At 38.3% G+C, this 26,539-nt stretch overlaps 1 protein-coding gene across 8 annotated transcripts in view; it reads right to left on the bottom strand.

Moving 5' to 3' along the window:
• The window catches only part of CACNA2D1 (calcium voltage-gated channel auxiliary subunit alpha2delta 1), a 419,572-nt gene extending 395,309 nt beyond the window's left edge, over positions 1-24,263 (bottom strand). For 4 of the 8 annotated variants that reach the window (XR_012838476.1, XM_075771958.1, XM_075772349.1 and 1 more), the window contains exon 1: positions 23,609-24,242. Coding sequence is in view for 7 of the 8 variants with exons in the window: in XM_075771958.1 (XP_075628073.1) it covers positions 23,609-23,703 (95 nt within the window). In the remaining variant the exon portion in view is untranslated. Of the gene's footprint in view, positions 1-23,608 lie in introns of all 8 variants that reach the window. The other 4 variants (XM_075771894.1, XM_075772138.1, XM_075772223.1 and 1 more) reach the window with 2 other exon arrangements.
• Between the last annotated feature and the right edge of the window lie 2,276 nt (positions 24,264-26,539).

Below are 26,539 nucleotides of genomic sequence, written 5' to 3'. Positions count from 1 at the left end.
CAGCAGAAGGGAACAGTACAGGGAGGAACAGACAGCCTAGTGCAGCAGCAGAGTCGCAGTCTGGCTGGCTGGAGTTAGATCACATCTACAAGAGGTGACAGAGCACATGAAAAATAAGGAAAAAGAGAGGGAAAGACAGCTAGTGACATCCTCCAGCAATTACTTTGGAATGCCTCCAGCCAACCTTCAAAGGTGGCCACATGCATGTCAGACACCCTGCAGTTGCTTCTCACAGCTGCGCTGGGATTGCTCTCCAGCAACACCAACAACGTTTGCAATGTGTCCAGGACTGACACTCCACTCTTGAAAGACTCAAGAATTACAGTGGGGCCAGGGTCACCTAGAATTAATACTTTTATCAACGGCAGAAAGCACAGATGGAAATGGCCAAGGAAGTCAGCACTAGTCCTGCCCATACGCCTGTTCTCCAGTGTGTATTTCAGTCCCTCTAGTTGTCAGGCTGACACTTTGACAAGTGGTAAATGTCTTTTGATGAAAACCATTAAAAATGTGGTGACTGTTTATAAAGTGCTATGATTTGGCATGTCGCCCTAAGCCACACTGTATCAACAGCGCTCCAGAAGAGATCCTGTTTGGGGCTCTTGCTGGAACTAGGAATAGAAAATTCTCTGACACCTCTTTAAAAAGTTGAATGTGCAACACCAAAAGCTAACACATAAAGTGCAGTGAACACAAAGCTGTGCTGTCTTGTCACCCTTTTTCAGCTGTCCTTTGAGAGCTACACAGTTCTGGATTGCAAGGGCTGCAGTTCCAGACAGTCCTTATACAGGCTGTAAAACTGGGAGAAATATCTTAACCATCTGTTGCCTGCTGCAACATAATCACTTACGGGCGAACAAATCTTCCACAAAGACATACATAAGAAGCAGCCTTTACGTTGCTGTGTGATTAGTGTTAAGAATCTAACTTCTTAATGTGAAAAAAGCATATAAATAGTGAAGGTATAGCAGTTACTTATATTTTTATCATTAGATTTGTACCAATTCCAGAAATCTAGATTACATTCCTTAATTAAACAACCCAAGACTAGTTTGAACACATGTGATTCATAAGACCTTCTAAACCTCTGTTTAAAAAGACTAATGCAAAACTGGGACTGTCAAGCTGTTATGCTGCCAGGTGGCAACACTCTCCTAGCAAGAATCCCTTTAATTCTCCCTATCCCATTCCTATGGTTACTTAGTCCCCACTACAAGGTATGTAAACAAAACTTAGTGTTTGGATAAGCCACAGGTGGGAAATCTCTTAGTAAGTGCCCCACGAAGCACTTTGCAGGGCCACAACTCTGGCAGGCATAGTTTTCCCTTAAGAGGATCATACTGCTTGAGGATTTGCCACGCCTGTGCTTCAGCCACCAAGGGATTAATTCTTGAACTAGAAATGGGATGACTGTGGCCGGGGAAGTTTGCGACCAGGGCAATCAATAGAAAGGCTATAAATGGGTTCAGGTGCGTGGCTACTCAGGACAAAGAGCACTTTCCTGCGGCGTTCTCAGTTTCCCTTCACTCATGGAAGCAGGGCCCCTGAAGTTAATACACATGTATTTCAGCTTGTTATGCATTTCTATCTATAGCTGATGGGTTTGCAGCTGCCCTAGTGTTGACACTTCAATTTAACATCATATACTACAAGCAGCTGTCGATTACAACCTATGCCTGCATTTCTAGTACTGTCTTCCCTGAAAAAAATAGACAAGGTAGTCTTTCCTGGCAAGTTTTGCAGGGGAGAGTACAGTTTACACTTCATTTGAGATTTCATGGCCTATATGAATGAAGACTCACAGGAGAAAGCTATGAACGCAATCCCTGCCTTCCATCCCACTGACACCGCCTATCCTGGCCCAGCTGTTGGATCAGTCCTGGTTCTCCAACGCCTGGGGAGCAGGACGGTGTAGCTGTAGCCACTCTTTGCCACAATAAGGGATATTTGGGTAGATCCTGCCCTCTGACCACCGTTTGGTGAAAAATGCTGTGCAAATGTACATCACTGTCATTGGATTAGGCTAAATGTTCTAAATAAATTTGGAGTTAAGTGCTCATAGCTAATTTGTAGGACCTGTTTTCCAGAAGTACTAGTTCTTCCATTTTGTTAGTAAAGGTATCTGAGTTTTAGCCTGGGATGGACAAAGTTTCATGGAGACTGCTATCATGTAATAGTGATAACTTTGGGAAAAAAAAGAAAAAAAAAAAAAAAAAGGTATCAGAAGAGACATGGGTATTTTTTTTTCATTAAAGAATAATTTTCATAACATCTAAAGTAGTCTCAATCTTCAACATAAAGAGACATTTAGAAGTATGCACCTCTTAAAATTAACTTATTTTTCCTGAAGGAAAGGAAAAAGGGAGGCATATGTCTGACCTACAGGTTCTGAGATCCTGTAAATCCTAAGCCAGAAATGACAGAAAAGATGATACTATGTAATTGCTACAGCGTAGGTTTGCACTCAGACATGAGGATCACAGTTCTTCCTTGCTTCTTAAAACCGCCATCCTGCCCATCTGTTTTCTGAACCTTTTACTTTGACAGCATTGAATTTGGCCTCTTCCATGTAAGTCTAACCATGGAGAATCCTGTTTCACAGAATATAAACCCCAAACATCACTGCACTAAGAGTATAGGAATAATGCCTCATAAGAGGATTTTGTTCACTGTTACCTTTAAAAGCAGTGACTACAATTCCAAAATGAGGACATATATTACTTTCACTCTAACCAATAAAATACTTTATATCCCCCACAAGGTCTGAAATTGCTTAAATGCAAATTCTAGTAATGTAAGTACATATTAAGCAAGAGTATAGAAAAGCTTTTATAAACTATCCGGCCCTCTGAAAAGTAAATACTTTGTTTGCTTAAGGGACTCCCATACATCTTGAGAGGATAATTCTTATGTATAATGTAAGATACAAGATCTCCATTATTTATACAGCTAGTTGTTAGTCACAAGTTTGTTTTGAAAACAGTGAAGGGCTCCTTATCTCCGTGGGAAAATCATAACTGACTGTGCTTTTTTCAAGATTTATGCCTCTTATCTGTAACTCTGCTGTCTGAAAATGCCTGAGGTTTGTACATCATCCAACCTGACCACTCTTGCCAGGGTCTAACGACCAGCACGGAAGGGGGAGACAAAACCTCCCTTGTACCTGAAATGTGTGCATGCAAAGCGTGTATCACTTCAGAAACTACTTCAGCATAAGAGATGATGAACTCTGCTTCTGGCGTTCCTCCTCTCTTTGTTAGGACAAACATATACTTGTATCACTATCAGCACTGCAAACCACCCCTACCTAATGCTACAGATTCCCAGTGATTCTTTCTGTTCCATATATTTCCACTTCAAGCACAATGTTACCAAGCATGTAACACGACCAGTGATTCTATTTTTATTAACAATCTTAGTCATTCTGCTCACAAAGAACCCTTACATCCTCTCGCTAACCTTCTTACACCCTTAATCCAGTTGTAAGCACTATTTCTTATCCCCAACTTCATCCCAGTAAATACATAGATAGATGGATAGAAAGATCAAAAGACGAAGAGAGAGAGAGAGAGAGAGATTGGTAAGTAGGTAGGTAGGTAAAAAAAGGTTTTTATTAGGAAGGTAGTTTTCTAACTCTCACAGTCTATATGGGGTTTGGTTGGTTTTGGGGTTTTTTGGGGGTTGTTTTTTTTTTCTTATCTTATCTTTTGGTAGGAGCTGTTTTAGTATGAATTTTCCTGCACAAACACTATTTTTTGCTTCATGTAACTTTCTGAGGTAAGATACAAAAACAAAAATATTTTCACATAATCCCAATATGGACCTGATTGAACGCCTGTGGAGGTTGATGGAAAAATCATCTGATGAAATTTTTTATTCTATTTAGAAAATGTATTTAGATTATGAAAACACAAAGGTGAAAGCACAGTACCTGGATTCTGTCCTGGATAAAAGATGAAGAACCATGCAGACATACAGCCACAACACCGCTGCTGTATGCTGTGACTAAAGGACAATACTCGTGAGAGGAGACTACCACCTCTTCTGTCTAATAAACACCAGGCTGGTAAAATAAATTCAGCAGAAAAGATCTTCTCACTGTATTCAGCAAACAATATGCCAAAGGCAAGCAGAATCTAGCCAGGTCTCTAGCCAACTAGAAAAAAACAGTGCTACAGTGAAACATAAATTTGGAGGACTCAGGAGAGAATAAGTTTCTAATTATCAGTTGCAGAAGCATTTTTAAACAGGTAGTTCTGCCTTCCAACCTGGTGGCTCATACCTCAGCAGAGATACGTTTACCGACCATAATAGCTGCTGGTTGCAGCTAAAGCTGTGCTCAGGTAGCTGCATTATCACCTTACAGCAATTCTGGTTTGCTCCTTCGGTAAGTCACAGTCAGATCACAGGAGTGCATACTGAAGAATACCCAGTTTCCCTTGAACCCAAATATTCAGGCACGTAACCAAAACTACTGGGATTCAGAGCCTTGAAGTTCTGATGTGTGAAATGTAAAAGAGCTTCTACCCAGAACGCGCATTAGATGCAGTTTGGATTTTCAGGTATAAAGCTTGAGACCATCTGTATCAAGAAAGTTAGATCTATCCCAGTATCTCTTGTCCCACACTTGAGAAAACATCTTTTTCTTGGAAACATCTTCTACCTTAAACCATTTTTTTCCTTTTCTCAGGACCAGTCCCACTATTTTTACCTAGCAGCCCTCTTACTTGCTTGTGGGGGTTTGAACCACTCTCCATCAACCACCTAAGCAGACGTCCCTGACCTGGCAGAAGCTTGCAATAAATTATACCAATTCAAAAAGCACTAAAAAAATTAAATAGGGGAACAGGTTGTTTCTCGTGGCTGGGTATAGGGAGAATAGGTTACCAAAAATAAAACCTTACATAGCATAACAAACCCATGCCATATTTTGCTACAGAACTTTTCACAACCAGACAGACCACATGTAACCACTACAACTATCATGAAAAAAGTACTACTGCTTTGCTGAGCCACATAAAGGCACTGACTTCACTTGTCTTCCTCTGTTTAACACAATGTTTAATATCCTAGAAGTGTATTACAATCATAAAACATAAAAATCAAAGCAAGTCAGTATCAAAAATGTTCGTCATCACATGTAACTCACTTGTCACAATTAAATACTGAATTTTAGGGTCTCCTCTGTAGACTGTGAAAAAAATCTATGAATATTAATGGTAACTAGTGACAAGGAAGAGAAAGAATTTGAGACACCTGCCTATAGACTAACACAAAATATGTAAGTTGTCTTTAATGTAGTGATGCAGGTCTTTTTTTCTTCTCCCCCCCCCCCCCCCCAAATCTTAGCTAGAACTGTTTGCAATGGTAATATATTAAATTTGGCCAATTAATTTTTAAGAATCAGCATTGTGCTGACCTCAACATAAGTATAAATAAATGTACATCATTAAAAATATTACTCTGTGTTAAAAGTACTTTTACTGAGCTCTATAAACATTTAGTGCCAGAACAACTGCATTTCTCACCATGCACCTAATTTCTGTGCAAAATAAACCCCAGCTAATCAGTACACTTGCAGTTAAGTCTCTTCTCCTGAGGAAAAATTCATAGGGAAGTGTACAGTTATTTATGTCTGAAAGTGTGTTCCTTCATCTAAAAACTGGAGACTGTACTTACACTTAGTGTCAGTGTTTTCCCCAATGAGATATTGCACCATTAACTACACTGCTAAAATATGGGAGTTCTTTAAAAAGCATTTTTCTCTCCTTTCCATAGCAGGAGCCGTTCCTGACAACTATCATTTCTGAGACATGTTTGCTTATGGTATTCTTGAGGCTATAGAATAACAACTGGCTTGCTAACAGTATTAAAGAAATCTTGTAATTGAATAAATTTATAAACATCTAAAAGAAACACCCTTCTGGAGCTTAGTTGGTTAAGAGAAATGCTAAATCAGTGCTTGCTGATTGCTGAAGCCAACTGACGGGTGACTTCTATATTTAGGATCCTCCTTACACCTGTCAAGAGGCAGAGAGAGACAGCCAGCGAAAAAGAAAGTGTGTGCAACAGAGCAAGCAATCCAGAGACCCATCTCTTATAGCAAGTGGCTAAAAATAAAAGCAACAAAGAGCAATAAAGAAAACAGAGCAAAATCTTATTATTTATATTACCCCACTGCTCTGTGACATGCTGTCAGCAAGCGCTCCGAACACAGTATGGACCTCATTAGTTATCAGCGACTCCAGCTTCCTGCAGGAAGCCACAGCAACACTCAAAGCTGGATGCAGTCCAACTGTGTCAGACCTGTACTGCTCAGGTGGATTCTTTTCCCTGACGCTCCTTAGCTGAAAGTGCGAGGCCTTTGCGGCAGCATTTTTGTTCCAAAGTGAACTCCAGCAATAATTAATCCCCGTGCTTAGCAACGTCACTGGAAATGGGCTTTCCGGCTTTGATTGGCACCTGTCTGTATCCAGGCTGCTCTCCCTTTGCTAATCTGACAGCACTTCTTTCTATACTGATGATTCATAGATATGTATGGGAACGTAACAAAAGGAAAATCGGGCAGGTTTCTTTAAAAAATACTACGCGATGAATTCATAAAACAATCCAATTGGAAAGACTTCAGATCCCTTTCTTTGTTTTAAACAGAACAGCAGAGTACTGTATTTGAAATGCGAAGGCATCCAGCCACAACACGAGCTTGCTTTCAACACATGGATGCTGCCTTCTTCCCACCTGAGGTGCACCACTCCTTTCAAACTTTTGATCTTGCAGTAAGCATAAATATTTGGATTTATACAGATTAGGGATAAAGAAAGAGCACTGCTGGGAAAGCAAGGGAAATGATGCTATTTAAATTTACACACATACCCCTTTCTAAATGCTACATGGTAATTCCTAAACAAAGAAACTGAATTTCACTCCACCTTCCCTGACTCACCACAACCCAAGTAACCTTTTAAACAATATTTGATTCACCATCAGATTCCCTGCATTCTTTTTCACAGAAGGAAATCAAATGGCCTTTAAGTATTCCCCAGTGTTCAACCAACTATATGTATTACTGGCCAAACTTAATTTAAGTTTCAGTAACTATTACTTTCTCAGAAAGTAAACAAAGGCTACAAAAGTATTTTTTTCCCATCAATAGCAGATGAAATGCGTATCTGTTTGTTAAAAATTAATGACATGCATGTTTTGGTGAAAGAAACCGCTCAGTCCTCATGAAAGATGTTAAAAAACCCGTAAATGTAGATGTTTCAGTTTGGACATAAAGCACAGACAGCAACTGCACAAATACCTCTGAATCTTTCCAAAAGTAACCCTAATTATTTGCCTACCAGCTAGTTTTAACTACTAGTCAGTAGTTATACTTAGCTCATCTACTAAGTGTACATAACTAATGTTTATGTAGATATTAACTTTAATTATACAGAGGCAAGAGGCAAATGAATATAAAAACATGTGGAAGATAATGAACTTACATTCAGCTCAGTAAAGAACTAAAGGCATGTGGAGGAAATTTGTATATGATCAACACATTCATCAGTAGTTCCATGTACCTTAATGCCACAGAAATAACTTCAAACATACAGGGCAAAATTATGGCTTTACTGACATCGATGTGAATTTTGCAATCTACATCCATGCATTTCTCCAACACAGGACAGAGCATTGAAGGATTCATTTCTTGCTGGAAACCAGATCCAGAGCAAGGTGTGCCTGGCTTGGTGCAGAGTGGTAATGGTGTGCTTAGTGCAGATGGATTAGCTAAGGCAAAGATAACTGTGTGATACGCCTAAGGTCACACAGTTACTATCAGTTTATAAAATAACTTTATAAATTTAGGTTTGAAGTATAGTTTAGTATATGTTTGAAAAGTTTAGTGCGTTTTTCTTTGGAGGTCATATAGATTAATATTCAATCATTTGTAATTCTGCAGTTATAGAATATCCTACTAGTTATTACCATACATCGAAATGGGAAAGTATAATACTACTGTATAGTACCAATAATAACGCTGACGCATAGAAATAAGTCAGAGAATCTATCAACAGTTAAAACATACCACATGCTACTCCCATCAAAAGCAATGCAACCCCGATGTACTCAAAGAAAGTATGTCAGCCTGAACAGCTGTCAAAAATTCATTGGAGCTGAGATACAGAAATTTAAGTCTCTTCAACTGCCATAGTCTGAAGACAGAACAGGACATACAAGATGTACTATAATAAATTAATGCATCTAGCTCCTATAACGAACTAGCTGTTCCCAGTCCTACAAATATTTTTTTTACTATTCATAGCACAACTGGACTGTCCAGAAATATTCATGTGCAAAAACAACTGCAGGATAAGAACGATAAGAGAGCTCTACAAAGTTTTATGAAGTCCTAAAGGGTGATAACATAAAGACTAGGAGCCTTGTACTAAGTATTGGGCAAACTACTGTTCTGTCCTATCTATCGTTAATGGTGTCATTCATCTGACAGAGGTTATACCATTCTCTTGGGTACTAAACCATATAATCATTTAACGTCTGCCTGCATTACAAGTATGTCTGCTCTATATTGATAACAGCAACGAACACATAGGAGAAAAAATTATAGAAAGCAATTTGCCTGTCTTGCATCATGTTAGAGGTACACATTAGTATACATAATATTATCCCTGCCACTATTTGTTCCCCTACAGGGATTATCAGAGGAAACCCTCAGGAGATATAAACTATATTGCTTTGTCATTACTAGGGATGCTGTTTCCATCCCAAAGTTTCTGCCTAAGGATCTCTGTTTGATAAGCTTCTGTCATACAGAATCCATAACAATATGGGTTTTGTTTCTTCACTGGAGTTTCCAAGTACTATGCTAAAAAAACAGAGACATACATACGATGCATGCACTGCTGCTGTTTGAGGTCTGTATAGAAGAAAACTCTTTCACTTCCTCTGAGATACTGCATCATTGACATGTGCTAAATAGCATTGTATACAATAAATTCAGGCATAGAATGCATCAGAGATATAATAAACAATACAATGGATTAATGATGCAATAGATTCCTTTCTGTACATAATTTCTGTGACTTTTTGAAATTCTTTTACCACCACACAAAAATCAGGGATGACAGACCATTTCCATAAAGGTTTAGCATTATTTTGTCACATAGTACAACAGAAGAGGCCAAGCTCAATTTCATTAAATGATGTGACCCAAGACAAAAGTGGACAGAAGTCATCATCACATCTTCATCTACTTCTTCAGAGCAGGTTGGCAAAAAAGATGTCATATATAGAAGCCTATCCACAAATCTTCCACTGAAAAAAGTCTTCAATAATCAAATAAGAAAATAAGTTGTATCGCATAGTGATAGTCATTTAGAGATAATTCCTTCAGATGAACTAGTTAATGCAGTACTTGATCCAGAAGTCTGAAAGTCAAAATCTACAGCAGAAATGTTTTATTGAGAACCATATTATGACACGATTCCATATTTCTACCTTCTAAGAGACCTTTGAAATAAAAGGTTTTGGGTTTTGGTTGTTTGGTTTTTGTTGGGTTTTTTTTTTTTTTTTCTTTTTTACTAATCTAACAGTTGGAAAGAAAACAGTTAAGCAGTGGAAAAAGTACTGTCCAGCTCCCAAGTAATACAGATGAGATTTGCTCTTTCAGGTTTCACTTCACTGCAAATTTAAAAGCTTAACAGTTCAGAAGCACCACAAAAACTGTTAGAGAATGAATCCACAAACTACCTAGTTGTACTATCAAGGCATTGTGTATGTTTAATCTGAATTTTCCGTACCTTAATTTGTAGGTAAAAGTCTGCCAAGCAGCTGATAGCCTCAATAGGCATTCATCTTTACCATAATTCTAATAGCAATTTGTATTGAGACTTTTATTCTGCTCTCATATATAATAGAAAAAATTCAGCACTTACACAGAGTATTACTTTTTGAAAGCATTGTCCAAACAATTCTCTATGCCCTTTTGGAGAATTCACAGATGAAAGAGAAAACTGGATAAGAATAGAAAAATCAGACCCTGAAACTCCTGTTTTATTTTTATAAATAGCTTGGAAGATTTAATCCAGCCTTAACTTACAACTTACAAACCATGTGAATTCAAACCATGTCTGGTTTTGAGATACATAGAATGAGCTTTTCTTCTAGAAAAAGCGTAGCAATGATAAGGCATTATGTTTGTATGGAGGCAGAAAAGTAGTTGTGAATTACTTCAGCTGAGAGAAAAACCAGGCAGCCATTAAACTGCTGGTTTTAAAGCTCCTCAGATTTTTTTTTTACCGTATCATTTCAGCGTCATTTCAGACTCTCAGAGAACTACACAAACAATGTAAAATAACAACACTTCATTGTAAATAGCCCTTATTTTTGCATTGATTTTGTTTAGATAGACATTGAGTGCTAAAAAGATTGTGTAATTGCTCCATTCTGAAAAGAGACAGCACTATCAGCCAAGAAACCTTCATTAGTTCATTATCCAATTTTCCCAGGTGAAAGAAATATCGCATGGAGGGTGTATGTCCGTGTCAAATCACATAGTAACAAACCACAAACCAGAATCTATCTAAATTACTTTTGAATTAGAAGCTCCATTCCACAACAACAAACAAAACTGTGTACCTCATATAGTCTCTATTTGCCTGTCATGTATTTGTTTAAGAACTTTGGACTAAAACATACGTACAATCCTGCAAGTTTAGGGTTTTTGTTTTTGTTTTTGTTTTTGTTTTTGTTTTTGTTTTTTAAAAAAAACACACAACCAAGTTTATTTTATTACTTTGCAGATATTATAGGGATGTTTCATTGCAGGTAATGCAGAACTACTTTATTTTAAGCAGCCTTTGAATAAGTCATTTTGCAGATGATCTCCAGGTTGCAGGTTATCTATTTGGCCATTAAAAAAGCCTTGACTAAATTCTATCCAAATACACATCAGTAAGTGTCAGTGTATGAAATTTGGATCTGATACACCAGAAATCTAAAATTTCAGGTATTGGCGAAATCTCTGAAATTTGGATATGGTTGCTCGCAAAATCACCACAAGATTAAATGTAGAGCTAGGCACACCAGACGCATGAATTTCTTACCCGCATAGATAACCGGAACGGTCAGTATTTCTGTGGTACACTGCTGGCATTTCCTGTTTGTTAATTTTCAGGGAAAATTTCAGGGAAATAATTCCTGCCCAGTGAAGGGCTATATCAATTATAGATACAGGATCAGCCAGTGATTTCTCTTTCTGCAGTGAAACAATGTCCTAGGAATAGAAAACATCCAAACATATCTCAAAAACATCTCTTTGCCTAGGGTATCTTTACCATAGCTTTTGGGTTCAAAGAATAACTTTTGGCTAATACCTTACTGTCAGTTCTCAGAGGCAGATGCTTCTGCAATCTCTCCATGTAGTGGAATTTATTACTAAGTTTTCACTGCCAGAGATGAGGTATGTCCTTTGCAACTTTAACAAAGTTATGTACAAAATCCACCTGTCATGTTAGTCTTATATTGGAATTGCATTTTGAATAATAGAAAAAAAACAAACCTCTTATCAAGTCAAAATCATAAAAGCTGTAAAGTCAAATAACCAAAAAAAAGAATTCATCTGCTTTTTAATATCTAAGCACATGGAGTCACAATTCTGCCCTTGTACATCTATTTCATATCCTTAACGAAACATATTTCCAACAGAAAAAATCATGGTTGATTTCGTAACTGAAGATGAGATCACAATGAAGGTGTGTAAGGAAAACAATTTAAGGCCATAAGGCAATTTCAATATCTTGCATTTCCTAGTTTTCAAGGGTTTAGCTTTACAATCAGATCACTTACTTTTAACTTTTAGATTTTTTTTAAAGATGGATCAGCACTTTATTCTATAAAGAGATTAATCCCATGGAGAGTAACAGGACAACTGTAGAGTAGCATACTACCCTCTAAAAAGAAATAGAGCACCAGATAAATAGATATGTAGAATATTTAATCACCGATGTTTAACCTGTGCTTGCCAAGCTGAAAGCATCACTACTGAATACATAAAGTGTTTATAGACTAACTGAGCATTTTTGTGCAAAACTACTTTGAGGGCCTTAAAAGTATTTTATTCTATAAATAAATGGAGTCATGCAAAGGAAAATCACTAGCAGCAAAATATCTGCAGGCAAAGTACTGTTCTATACATCTACCACAATATTCTTTATGGCCATTTGTTAATTGTATCTCTCACCATCTATCACAGGAATTGATAGGTGCTTTTAATCCCAATTTTACAAACTGGGAAGGTGTATCTATACTAGGAACACTTACATAGCAGTGATACTGACCCAGTGCTTCTAATAGCAAAGCAGCTATCAAATCAGAATTTCACCTCATGTACCCATAAAGTACTAACATCATCTTTCAGAGTAAACCCAGCTTCACTGAAAAATAAAATAAAGTATGGTTGTAAATTTCTTGTTGATTTTAAATGTAATTATCTGAAAAATTGAGATTTCATAGCAGAAGGTGAATGAATTATTCGGTCGTGCCTAATGAGAGGTTAAAATAAATTACTTCTATTATTCCTACCATTCCAAACTGCAGTGCCGATTGCACTCTAGAACTAATTGCTTAAAAAAACCCAAAACCACACAACACAAAAAAAGTAAATTTGTGAAAGCCACTTACAGGTATCTTGCACATTACTAGACATTGCAGTATTTTCAAAAGGAAAGTATTTCTTCCTTAAAATTCCATTTGTGTATAAAATTGTGTTTGCTCCTAATCTGGGGGAACATTTTTCAATGCCTTCTGGCACATTAAGAAGTTCTTTTTTTACACGGACACTTGCTCAGTGGGGCACGGACAATGAAGCGGTATCTCAGCTTATCATTTGAAAGGAAGACAAATGACCACTTCTGGTATCACGCATGGTTTCTTTGTGATATCTTACTATTCCCCTCTGTATAGCCTAATACGATTATGTATTACATTTTATTTTATATAATTTTTACAATCAGGCCTTGACAGTGATGAGTCATTCCGTTGTGATGAAACCTGTATGTGTTTAATCAGAAATTATTTTATGTGGATTCATCCTTGCACTTAGGATTTAAATGATACGGGACTGCTACTCATTTTGTTGAAATTACATTGGTGCAAAGAAGGATGAAATTGGGTACCTAATAATTTCCAAAGACATTTAGAGTACATCCTGAGACATACTCTTAGTCATGCAACAAACCAATTAATCCTTCATGTATTTCTAATCAGTCAAAAGTGCCTATAAGGACCAGATTCTGCTTCCAGTTACCGCAAAGCATTTCCCCATCTGTATAGTATAGTGAAATCTCCTTAAGACATGTTCCTGCACATATTAGTGATCCTCTCCCAGTTTATATATCTACCTGCATAATCTAAAATGACTTCAAAGCAGATGAAAATCTAATCCAAGAAGATGCTAAGGCAAGACAAGTGGCTTGGTAAATAACAAAACCAAAAACAAACAAACAAACAAATTGGTAAGGACTACACTTCTGCTGTTACTGTTCATGGCAAGCCAAAATAATTGCAGTGAAAACTGTTATTCGTACCTGAAACCTTAACAGCCTTGGTGATTTTCAGGTAATTAGTGATTGCTAATGATCATCTTAGGCATGCTACTAATCCATAAATGGAAATAAGCTGATGTCAGACCACCCAAATATCACTAATTACGTACTTTTATGACCATTCTTCTTACAGAAGCAGAACACCTTGCAATATGTAACACATTTATTCAAACAGGATGGCAATGGGGTATCATTCCCATTTTAGAAATGGGAACAGAAGGAATAAAACCAGCAGTAGCAAGTACTGCAAAAGAAGTGGGTAGCAGATCCGGTTAATAAACTCAAGTGTCATGAGCACTTGGCTAGTATTGTCCCCACCTATTGTCTCTGTTTTAATTAGAAAGTACGAAATCTTCACAGTACAAATTTCAGATAAACTGGGCACCTACAGCTCCAACTGATTTCAACAGTGAGAACAACGATTTGCAATGTGGCAAAGGAGTGCAACTAGCACGCAGCGTTGGCATGAGTCAGATATGCTGGCTTCTTTTCATGATACTGTCTGCAGATTTTTGCTGACTCCTGTTAGTTTCTAAAAATGCTGTTAAGCTTATGTTTTACAATCTGTGTACATCCAAGAAGTACAGATCGTGGGAATTAACTTCTTCTATCTCCCCAGCTCTCAAGTTATCAAAAGAAGCAGATATGATGGTACATTTTCTACAAAGATTCTATTTAAAAAAACCCAACTTTGAGAACCAGGTAAACCAGAGCTATTATGCATCCAGGAAAGGTTTGGTCACAGAAGCTTCTGAGGTAAGGTGGGAATATAGCAAACACACATCTTAATAAACAAGGCATAACAGCTTAACAACACTTTGCAACTACAGAGGGCTTTAGAGGCATTAGCTAACAAATTAATCTTGACAATAAACCCTTGCCTAACTAAATGGTAAGATACTTCAGCTTCTTACTTTACTGAGAGAAATCAGTGTGGAAAACTAAGATACAAAACTTAAGAAATAAATAATGCAAGGCAGATAAAGGGAGGCAGATAGTAATAGAGACATACAATGATAGAGCTCAGCCAAGATCCACGCAATTCAGGATGTACATCATAGAAAACAAAATCAGAATATTTCTACTTAAAGTCAATAAAAAAGCCTACTACCTCTTCTATTTTTATTCTTTTCTTTTTTTCTTTTTTCTTTTTCAAAATTGCTGTCACTGATTTAATTTATGAGAAAAATCTCAGATCAAGAAATAAGATAAGAAAGATAACTTTCCTGGTGCAGAAAGCTCATTGCTCACTTCATTCAGTTTCCATCATCTCTTGCCATGCATTCCTACATGTATGTCTCTTCATTTTAACCTGTCTTTGAAAAAAAACCTAGTGGACTTGTTACATCCATACGTAAAAAGAATGAAATTACATATGAGGCTAACAGAAAATATGGACATTCAGTAATCTCTGCAGGAAGTATTCTAAATACTAACTGCAGAATAGTATACTATGAATTATATTTTATTCTAATTCAATCTACTAAAAGAAATCAGCCATATACTGCAAAAAAGCAACATCTGCATTAATGTCTGTGTGTGAAACCACCATATTTCTGGATTAAACTCACAAAACAGACTATCAACATGTCTCGTAGGGCAGAGCATTCCCCAAGAAAAGAGTGTTGTCTCCAAGCGTAGGGCTGTATTTAGGATCCCCAAGACCTCTACCAAATAGTCTGTTCAAATCTACACTGGAGGAAAATGATTACTGTGAGGCTTTATTCAGCCATTTACAAAATAAAATATTTTTGCCACTAGTGCACATCAGAATATCATAAATCAAAACTTGCCTTTTAATGGATTGTTGAATTTATCCCTCAACATTTTGACTAGTCTAATGGAATATTGGATCTACTTGTGTCAGAGTAAGTTATTTGCCTGTAAGAGGAAAGGAAGAGTAAAAACCCTAACATTGTAAATCCTACTTCTAGTCATCTCTCTTTCATTACTCTCCTCCTTCCTGCAGTATCAATAAACATGATTCTTCCAGCTCAGAGTGCAAAATAATCTTCGACGGACCAGTCCCTGTGACTCAGTTTCCTCCTATGGAAAAGGCTCGAATTTCTAATCAAGAGTCAATACAAGCCAGGGATGCCAAACTTCTACTCATTCCAAGAAGGAAGAAAAGTTCCCTTTTACTGGTTTAAGACTACCTTAGTGCAGAAAGAAAAATGCAGCATGATATTAAAAGTGACAATTGAGAAAAATGACATGCTTTGATTTAGGCCTCAGTCCTGCCACCCTTACCCAGAGAACTTATATAACTTTATTTTTATGCCTATTTGAAATAAGATTTAGTCCATGCTTAGCAAAACATAATAAAAATCCCAGCAAAGATGAGAGGGAAAGATTATATCGCTGGGGGATGTTTTAAGCTTTTAGACCATCCTAGTGGGGAACTGTACAGAGGAAATAGGAACATTTGAGTTAAAAAGTTGTTTAGATAAACCAAGTTTATCTTTTCTCATTTAAATAAAAATTAATATAATTTACCATCTGATTGCTACAAAAACTAGACTGTAGACTCAGCAACTCCTCCATGTTCTTATTTACTTCACAAATCAGGTCAAAAGTGAAACAGAATTTATTATAATGGATAAATTTGAGAGTCTTTGCTCATAGAGTTCAACTGAAGCTTTATATGCAGGAGGGCTGAAAAAAGGACCGCTGATCCATATATACCTCCATGTTAAAAATAATGATTGCTGTGTAAAAAAAATATTATTGGCCCATATGATCCACAGGACACGTTCTTCAAAAAAAAAAATCCTCTTCTTTCTGCATTCCTGGCTCAATATTCATGGCTCTGGAGAAACAGAGGAAATTTCAAAAATGAAAAATGCTTAAATCTATACGTAGAAAATCTGTCACAGAGTTAGACTATAGGTCTTGTCCTGACCAACTCTCAAATGAGAAGGAGTGAGAATGTAATTTAAAAAGAGGGTGAAAAATCCAATAAAACATTTTTTATAAGTCAGCAATATTATAACTTCACATTCATATTCTATGGGTATTTCAGGCCTGCCTCAGATTAAAAAAAAAAAGTCTGATTTTGAATTACTGTAATTAACTGCAAAAGCTTGCTGATTTGTTGATGCAAAATAATGTCAATCTTTTTCATAAACTTGTTAGAATCTTTGTAAATAAATAGCAAAAATTATACACGGAACAGAAATTTGGTTCTTTGTCATCAGTTTGCTGTTGGTCCCCAGAGAAAGGTGTTGTAAAGGGGGATATAAGCAAAAAACCTCTGTTCTTTCTCTAATATCATTAGTGTAACTTTACCAAACGGTGAGCCGTATTCTTGTCACAGTGTGCTTGTGAAAGAGGGAGTATATTTTACATTTCACCCTGAAAACTTATTAAGTCTGGGAGGAAGGAAGGTGTGAAACACTGAGTTTGTTTAGAAGCAGAGTAGGTAAAAAAAAAAGTTTGGAAAGCACTGGAGAAGGAGAAGACAAATCCCTCTTGAGCTGAATAGCTGCAGGCATACACCATTAATTTTTAGCTATTAAAAAGTGCTGAGGCATATTTTGAAAATCTTCACTCTTACACTGAATTTTTTTTCTGAGAATATCAACAGGACTTTTTAATTTCAGGGTACAAGCAGCATAGTCTGGCCCTAAATTGAGAATATCCAATCCATGAGCATCACTGAAGTACAAATTCAGTTGAGAGTGATTTCACTATCAGTGTTACATATTTGTACCTTAAACGTGAATCACTCCCACATCACTACTGTGTGCATTACACAGTATGGCTTGACATAAAAATCATATTCTTCAAACAATATTGATTCCAGTTCTCTTTTACTATTGGAAATCGGGAGGAAAAGAAGAATCACAACACTCTGTAATAGCAATGACCAATTTGCTATGGCAAGCAATGGCGCAACTGATGCAGAATCTGGCGCTCGGTCTGATCCTACAGAACAGAGCATTACCCAAAATACGTCTGGCGAAAGTTGAGTGGGATCGGGCTATTTAATAGATGCAACAACAGAAATAAATCAGAGCTGTAATCTCAAATGCAAATCATTTAAGTATGCATTGGTACCTGTCTTGCAGTGGCTGTAGATGGAATGAAAAAGCTGATGCCGGAATGGGCTGAGAGTGATCTAAGACAAAACACACGGGTGCTGCCCAGGGATGGGAGCAGAAATGCAGTTATTATTTTGTACTTAAGTTCTGTGTACTTTCAAGGTGCTAGATATGTTTTACTTGGACACCGAGGACACTGAGCTGTCATTCCTTCTTTCAGGAAGTCTGATTCAGCGTTCATAAAAGACATAAATAAAGGATGGCACCTGGCTTTGCCAAATTATAGCTATGGCCCAACAATTTTATTCCAGCGCTATGTTCTGGTAATTTTTTTCTTCTGTTAAAGTAGATATTTTACATGTTCTGTAGTCCATAGTATCAGCTTTTGTCACTAAGGTCTTTATAAGCAGTCTAAGCACAACATGCATCCGAAACATACAGGGATCAAAAGCTCCTGTATTGCTGCAAAGAAGTACAAAACAGTCTGGGGCCCAATTCTGCTTCTACTATGTTCAACAACAGAGAGAATGAGTCATTTTTCTCTTAAACTACTAAAATGCTCCTAAACTGCAACCTCTATCTCGCAGAGGTTTAAGTCAAGCATTGGTCTAGAAGATAATACTACCTTGGGTAAAGGATTCTCGCAGAAGGGAAGAATAAAGGCACAAGCATGTCAGATCACAGTTATCAGTGGGAAACTATAGTCTATTTTGTTTCTTTGTTACAAAAGATTAAAGTAATAATAATTTGACCATGCTTCCATCAATTTAAAATGCTCTGCTAGATAAATATTTTTAAGATCTGTACAACAGGCCTTCTATTTAACAATGAATACATTTCAGACTAATGTGCTGCCAAGCTCCAGCTCTCTTTCTAGCAGCTGAATTCTTGGATAAAATCATTTTGCAGGGTATGAGCAATGCAGTTCTGAAAATAGCATCACTGCAAAATGAAAGATGGCGAGAACCTCTACAATGCTGATTTATTTCAATGAAATTTCGTCTCATGATCAGTATCTATTTTGATATTTTCAGCTGAATTTTCACACTTAATAAAATGTAAATCTATAGAATTTGTTAATTTTGAGGTTACAGCATAAACATCCAAGAGCAAAACAAAAAAAGAAAAAAATAAAATAAAAAATACGAATTCACAATTTACATCATAAGATATGTAAAACAGAAAAATGTTTTGTGGATCCAAACAATTTGCATTTATCACCACCACATGTACAGAAACACTCACAAAAAGAAACCATCACCAATCAACAAGCTGTTTCGCACATGTCTTTAAGTATGTTTCCACTCAAAGAATGGATTGGAGAGATACTTTTTAAAATATCGGTGGGTTTATACATCTTGCGTAATGCTCAGCATTCAGACATGTGCTGCTGAGAAAACCCTTAGAGGTGATACTGCACTTCCCTGATTCTAAGGAGATTACATCTTTTGGCTTTCTTTCCAATTCACTGATATGAAGGTACACTTCAGCACATTATTCTTTCCTAATAATTAAGATTTTTAAATAGATTGGAAAATACAATTTTCAAATGAGAAGGAGCCTGATATTTTACAATCCATTAATGCAGATGTCTTTTCTAATTAACACCAGCAATAAAATTGGCATTCTTCTATGACAGATTTTATGCTAAAAATTAGATTATATGGATATGAGACATGTCAAAATCCCTAAGTCTAACAGTAGAAACAGATGAAAAGAACACATCATAAATATCTTCTATCTCCATTTGGTCACTGATTTTATGTGGAAAGCGATGCTGTGTACCAATTCCAGCTACAATCTCAGCAAGACCTACACTTGTTAGGTCCATGTGCAGAAACCAAAAATACGAATGTCCCAGTTGTGCAAACCCTAATTCATATGACTCATATAGACTTCCCTGACTTGTCCTAATGACACCGAAACAGTAAGGATGATTCATGGAAATAAAAAATGGGAATACACAACTTCTTTTCTAAAAATTCCCTGCCAGCATATATATATATATGTTCATATGTACATTATTTTTATCCTATGATGTATATTATTTTTATCCTATGTATATTATTTTTATCCTCAGATGGTTTTTCACCAGTTTATCTAAGTATCAGATCTGTCTTTAATATAATGTACAATTTAATCTCTGCATACAGAACAGGTGATGGAAGAGGAAAAAAGGATAAAAGATAAAGGAAAGAGAGAAAACGAGTGGGGCAGGAAAATTAGAGAAAATAAAATAAAAACAGACATTAAGATATAGCCAGAATGCTGTAATTACAGAAACAGTACCATTGATACTGAAAAGCTTCATCTGTAGGTTTATCAGAATTAAAATATATGTTTTGCTTGTTGGTTATTTTTTTCTTTTTTAATCAGTACAGACAGGTTTATCATCAGAAAGCAGTAGGTACATCTTTATATCATACATTACTCACTATCAGTAAAAATATCAATACTGCTAAGACATACTGTGTTCAAAGTATTCTTAAGAATTACAACATATTTTTAAACTCAAGCCTATCTGTTTTGATGCAGTATAGATAAAAGAACAGAAAGAAAGAGAGTCCTATGCTATCTTTATCAGGAAACATACAAACCACATTTACTTAATAGTATTTTTCTTAAGTCTGTATAGAAGCAGATGATAAATAAATATCTATGGCTACAAAGAAAGAAGTGCTTTGCGTACTATGTTAGCAGTAGTGTGGTTATAGTGACAGGAGTACCATATACAATAATATTCTTACACTAGTGAAAAATATCTGCTGTGCTGTGTGTATAATCCAAGTATTTGGAGTTGCTTTGTTAAAAGTAAGAGCATGATCTCCAGTACCAACACATAATAGATCCCTAATACATGCTACAATGAAAATGATACATTTTAATGAAACCTAATATATATTGATCAGTAGCTAAGCCTTATAGCTAAAGATCAAGACATAATTACTGCTATACTTAAATAGTTCATTAAAGAAGTCTTCAATATTTGTGGTGGAATATTCCAACACAGGAAGCAACAAATGCCATTATGCCACCTGCTCAGATTTTCAATGAAAAATTAAGGCTCCCATTTCATACAGCACAACCCTTCACTTGAAATTCTCTTGTACATTGCCGGGTAAATATATCAGAGCCTCTTTGCCTTGTCAGAGAAGTAAAGTTACTCAAATTACTGAGATTCCATCAAACAGGCATTGCTTAAGCCTTCAGCATTTTTTGCTAAAAGTGTTTCGTACTTGTATACTACAGTATTGGTGATAAGGACTTCTGAATGTTTTAGTAAAAGCACATGTTAAAATATTTACTGATGCAGAAGGAACAGATGACTGAAAGAAAAGAGACTGTAAAATAATGAGTTGTTGATGAAATCATGAACTATATAGCCCTGAATATGCACATTTTTCATACAACAGCTGGGAAATACTGCTTCCTTAGACCAACTTTTAATCTAAGAGAAAGAGACTGAAAATAATGGTGAGAGACCAGGTAGGTAAGAACATAATATGAGCAAACATTCAGTTCTTCAATTATTAATATCCTTTCTTTCCTTTATTCTCTTCTCTTGTTTTGTTTTTTTTTTTTTTTTTTCCTATTTTTAATATTCTTTAAAATATAAAATCTTTCACATTACGGGCATTTGCATCACTTCTCTTTGTTCTTCCCCATTTGTAATCTGTAGTAGGAAACAAAACACCGCTAACTGTGAAGACTTAAAAAAGAATCCAAAAATTGTTTTCTCTTTCACCTGTTACATCATTACTTTTTGCAAAGCAGCCCTCCCTGCATCAACCTGTTGTGCTGTCTTCTAAATAAACTGAGCTTTATTTGCACTTTGGTTTAATTTCAAAGGGGAAACATTACTATGAAGGATGGAGAGGCGCTATAGATTGTTTCTACAATATTTCAATGGAATAATAATTAGAAAAAAAGAAGCCAACAGCAAGTAGATTGTGTAGAACATGTAAATGCTATTGACTAACATAATATTCTGAATTACTTAATCAGAGGTATAGTGATAATTAAAGTTATATTATATAATATGTTTCCCTGTTGACAATTTCTATTATCATGACTGGCAGTAAAGGTAAATTCTGAAGGGAACTAGCAAACATGGACAGAGGGACAAAAACAGTTTTAAGGAAATATTACGTAATGTTATACTAAAAAGTGATCTAGACTTCTATTTGAAATTATACAATATTCTTTTAATAGAGTATTCTTTTAATTTCACTAGGTTCCATATTTCTTTCTGTTTTAAAACAAGCAAAATCTATATGGAAGATAAATTGTAATTAGTTGTGTATGATATCCTTATCAGCTCAATGAGAAACAGTCAAATACAGGAGCTCAAACACAAGAAAAGCAGTGAGTTAAAAAGCCCTGGCTTTGTATTTTGCCACTCTTGCTTGTACATGGCACATCTTTATAAATTGCAACACGAGAATATTTTAAAAGATAATTTTCCCTTCAATGAAAGGCTATATTTATTCAATTTAGAAGATATTAAGTGGTTATTTTACACTAATCTTTGTATTCCTTTCTTTCATTTAACAGTGCGAGCATCCCTTTGAGTCTTTCATAATGGAACCGATACTCAGAACTGAATCCAATTATAACAACCTACCAGCAGTACTAATTGGTGAAAATGCATCGCTGGTAATTGCTGTAAACTCATCCTTCTGCACAGGGTGAACGAGGGCAATAAATTCTACCCAGCGTTAAACAATAGGGAAGACTACGATTAGCACTGGTTTTCTTATGTAAAATGCATCAAAGTGAGTCATCCACTTAAAAGTTACCTACTGGTAGCTTTAACCCAGATTCAGGGACTAAGGTAAGTGCTTAAATATATATATATATATATATGCGTATATAAATAATAAGGTGAGAAAGAAGAAAAAGGAAGAAAACACGATCATCAGTCCATAGTGTTTTGTTGTGGGTTGTTTGTTTTTTTTTCCAATCTGTAGGCGAATCTCCAATATGATGTACTGGGTTATTTTTGCCTTGCTTTTATTGCTTGCTTTCATTATGTGATCTTTGCACTGCTCTGGGCAACACTTTCATGCTAATAAGTATGCAGTGCTTTAAAGATTTCTATCTTACGGCCACGCAAAATCAGAAAGCTGCTTGCACCGAGAGCATCCAGCAGCTCTCGCAAAGGTGATTTTTTTTTGAGAAGTAACGATTTGCAAGGCCAACGCTGAAGAAAACAGTTCTTTAGTTGTGTTGCTTTAAGCGTGCTGAAACCCCTCTGGTGTGGCACACGCGTGCGCACACACACCAGCCCACCAACAACCACGGACAGAAAACAAACCCTGCAACTGTCAAAATATTCGTGGTGTGCACTGGAACACATCCAGGTAGGAGTGAGCTTCAGCATAGGCTCAAAACTCCAAGCAATGCTCGCCTGCCTGTTTCACATGCCTGCCGCAGACAGGCAAGAAAATCTGCCTTTTGCGGGAATTTTAATAAAATTGCTGAAGTTTTCAATTTTTTTTTTTTTTTTTTTTTTTTTTTTTTTTTTTTTTTTTTAGAAAAATGGGTTAAAACTCCAGCCAGGCTGAAATAACCTTTGCGGGAGGAGGGGGCGGGTTCTGTGTAACTCGAAACTTTCCTCTCAGCACGGCCGAACTGCCGGGGGTATATTTAGAGCTGGGATCTGCTCCGGAGCGGGGTGTGAGGCAAAGCCTTTACCTCAAAAGTACCGCCGGCCGTGACCGGGGCACTCCCCCCCTCCTCCTGGCGACCGCCCCGGAGGGACCCTCTGCTACCGTCACTCTTTCCCAAGCAAAAGCAGCCGAAATCCTGCAATTTTATCTCACGGCCACTTTCCACCCGGACTTACTTTATTTCCCTTTGTATTTTCGCCGGCGCCGCGCTCTCCCCGGCGCAGAGGTGCGCCCCTGCCCCGGCCGTGCCCCCCGCCCCGGACCCCCGGACCCCGCGGGGACTTACGTGGTGGCCGAAGGGAAAGGTCCCTCCGAGGAGTGGTTCATCACCAGGGACTGGAAAAGTGTCAGGCTAAAGACTAGCAGCCAGCCAGCAGCCATCTTCCTGATCGAAGATCGATCCCCCTTCCCCAAGTCGGCGAGACGGCAATAATAATAAATTCAATAATTGTGTGTGTGGTGGTGTGGGGGGGGCTGTTGTTTTTTAAAGCCTCCTCCGCTCCCCCCCCCCCCACCCGCCCCCTCGCAGAAGGCGCAGCCCAGAGATGTGCGAAGAAGCGGGATCGCGGCCGAGGGTGGGAAGGAGGAGGAGAAACGATGGAGATCTGTGGGTGGAGGGGGGGAAGAGGAGAAATAGAGAAGAGAGACACAGAGAGAGAGAGAGAGATACTCTACTCTCTGCTACTCCAGCAGCAGCTCCAGCTTCATCTGATCCGCCGCCATCAGGGCTACTTTTGTAACAGATCTCCGCTCACTCTGTGTGTGTGTGTGTGTGTGTGTCCTTCCCTGATTTATTCCCCTGATTGCAGAGCAGAAAGAGGAGGAGAGAGGCAGGCGGGGTGGGGGCTCCTGAAGGTAGACGAGGAAAGAAGGGACGAGAGTTGGAGAAGGGCAGATCGCTCCCGGCTCCTGCCTTCCCTGCCGGCAGCGGAGGGAAAGTCGGGGCGGGGAGCGGGGGAGGGCGCCGGGCCCTGTGGCGGCCGCGCTCCTTACAAGGCAGCCGAGGAACTCCCCGGGCCGGGCCAGGGCGGGCCGGGCCGCCTCCGCCGCCGTGGGAGCCCCGCTCCCGCCCCGCTCCCACCCCGCTCCCGCCCGCCGGGGGGCTGCGTGCCGCACCTCCCCGCCGCCCGGACGCTATTTTTAAAACCGCTTCGTGCCTTATTTTAATTCCCCCCCCCCCCCCCTTCAAGCAGCAGCCTCACGCAGCCCGTGTGCCACCAGTCTGGGCTGCAATTACATATATATTTATATGTGTACATCTAAATGTCGCTGTTGGCTGTAGAAGGGTTGCCCCGCTCCGCCGTGCTGGCCCGGCGCAGCAGCGCCGCCGCCCCCGCCCTCCGCAGGGTCCCGTCCCCGCCGGGTCCCCCGAGCACTTCAGGGAAGCGGGTCCCTGGGGGCACGGCTGGGAGTCCTCTGGCTTCACCCCCGCCCCAACCGCATCTCTCTCCTAGACAGTAATTTCGGATTCCTTTGAGAATTCGGAGGACAAATTCCCTCTCCTGTCCTTTATTTTACCCGTGTTCACGTATACCAGTCTCTGTGGCAACTATGCATTCTGTACAAATGGAGAGAGTAATCCAGGGTAATATTTCTTAGCTTATTTACTATTTAGTAAAAGTTCAGCGACAATTTTGATTTTCTTTTCGATCTGTGGGTTCTTATTTTTGTTTGTTTTCTTTTTAGATGTTTGTATATCTTTAATTAATTAAATAGAATTATGTAATTATATTTCTATTTTAATATATTTAATTAGTCCAACAGATGAAAATAAGAGAGCAGACCCAGTATTCACGTTTTCACATCCTTTGTATTTAAGGGTCGCATCATCTTGACTGTATTAACTCACAACATTCTCTGTAAACCAGAAAAGTGCTCATCTCCGTTTTAAAGGTGGCAAAAGGACCAAAGCTGAGATTCACAAATGAAGAATTGAGTGTTCACATTGCCCAGGCTCCAAGCCAGCACGATATTTCAGTTGCAAGCTGTAAAGCATGCAGTCACTCATCTACATTGTTTCTGGATTGGAGCTGGCACTTTGGAGCTGGTGGGAAGAACTCCCAGTTGTCTTCACCTATCCACCTACCTGTAGGTACGTAGGATTCAGGGTTTGGATGCAAGTCCGAAATAGCAATTTCTAAAATGATACTGCTGCCTGTAAACTCAAACAGTCTGAAGTGTATCTATAGCCCAGCTCCGGTAGGTCTCCATAGGCTTTACAGTTTTGCCACATCAAGTGGCAACGCTGCAGATACTCAGCCATAACTGCTCATCGGAGCACCTCTGCACTGCAGGCCTCTGCTGCGAGGTGCGACAGGTAACTGCGGAGTCATGGGCGTGTAACACAGAGGTCCTGCTTCACATGGGATGTGTCCAGAGGAGATCCAGGGTAGAGAGAAGACATTGGGGAGTGGAGTAAAGATTTGGAGAAATGCACAGAGGAAAGAGGCTGGAAATGTGGGGTAGTTCAGATTGCACAAGGCCATGACAAATTCACTTCTTAAAGTGTAATTTAAGGCATCTCTTCACTCCTGGGGCTCCACACTGTTTAAGGGTAGCATGGTCGAGTATCAAGAGGACATCAATTCAGTTATGGACATGAATATTCCCCAAAAAACACTGGTTCTGCTCCTTGATAGCACTCTGAAGGTCGGCACGAGTTCGTGCTTAGACTGCTGAGATCCACAAACTAGATGTTCTTCTGCTAGTTGTGCCCCCAAACACCTGGTCTCTCAGTGGGCAACACAGTGGTGGATTAATAGTCCGGCAACACCCCTTCAGAATAAAGGATGGAAATGTCCCACCTGGCTTCCCGGGTAGGGACCTGAAGGACCCAGCATTCGTCTGTGCCATCTCTACTCAACAAGAAAGCGCTTGTGTTCAGTTCCCAGCTGTGCTCCCCTCAGAGGCCCACACAACGCTCACCAAGCCATGGGCACTGAGCTGGGAAAGAGGTGCTTTCCCACTGAAAAGGGCAAGCAGAAAAGGATGCAGAAAAGTTGTTCAGGACAAGAGAGGGTGCAAATGACTGTGCAAACCCACATGGGAAATGGTTTCAGGAGGTGAGAATAAGCAAGGCCACTCTTCTTCGGACATACTGTTTCAATATAACGGACAGGAGACAAAGGTGAAAGAATGAGAATGTAAAATAATAAATAGAAAATTACAGAGTTACACAGAAATGTTTATTTCATCATTAGTATAATTTTCTGTAAGC

This window comes from Balearica regulorum, chromosome 1, assembly GCF_011004875.1.
Source record: "Balearica regulorum gibbericeps isolate bBalReg1 chromosome 1, bBalReg1.pri, whole genome shotgun sequence".
Classification (NCBI taxonomy): domain Eukaryota; kingdom Metazoa; phylum Chordata; class Aves; order Gruiformes; family Gruidae; genus Balearica; species Balearica regulorum.
Note: the sequence above shows the minus strand (reverse complement) of the source record. Positions and strands in the feature narration are given on the sequence as shown.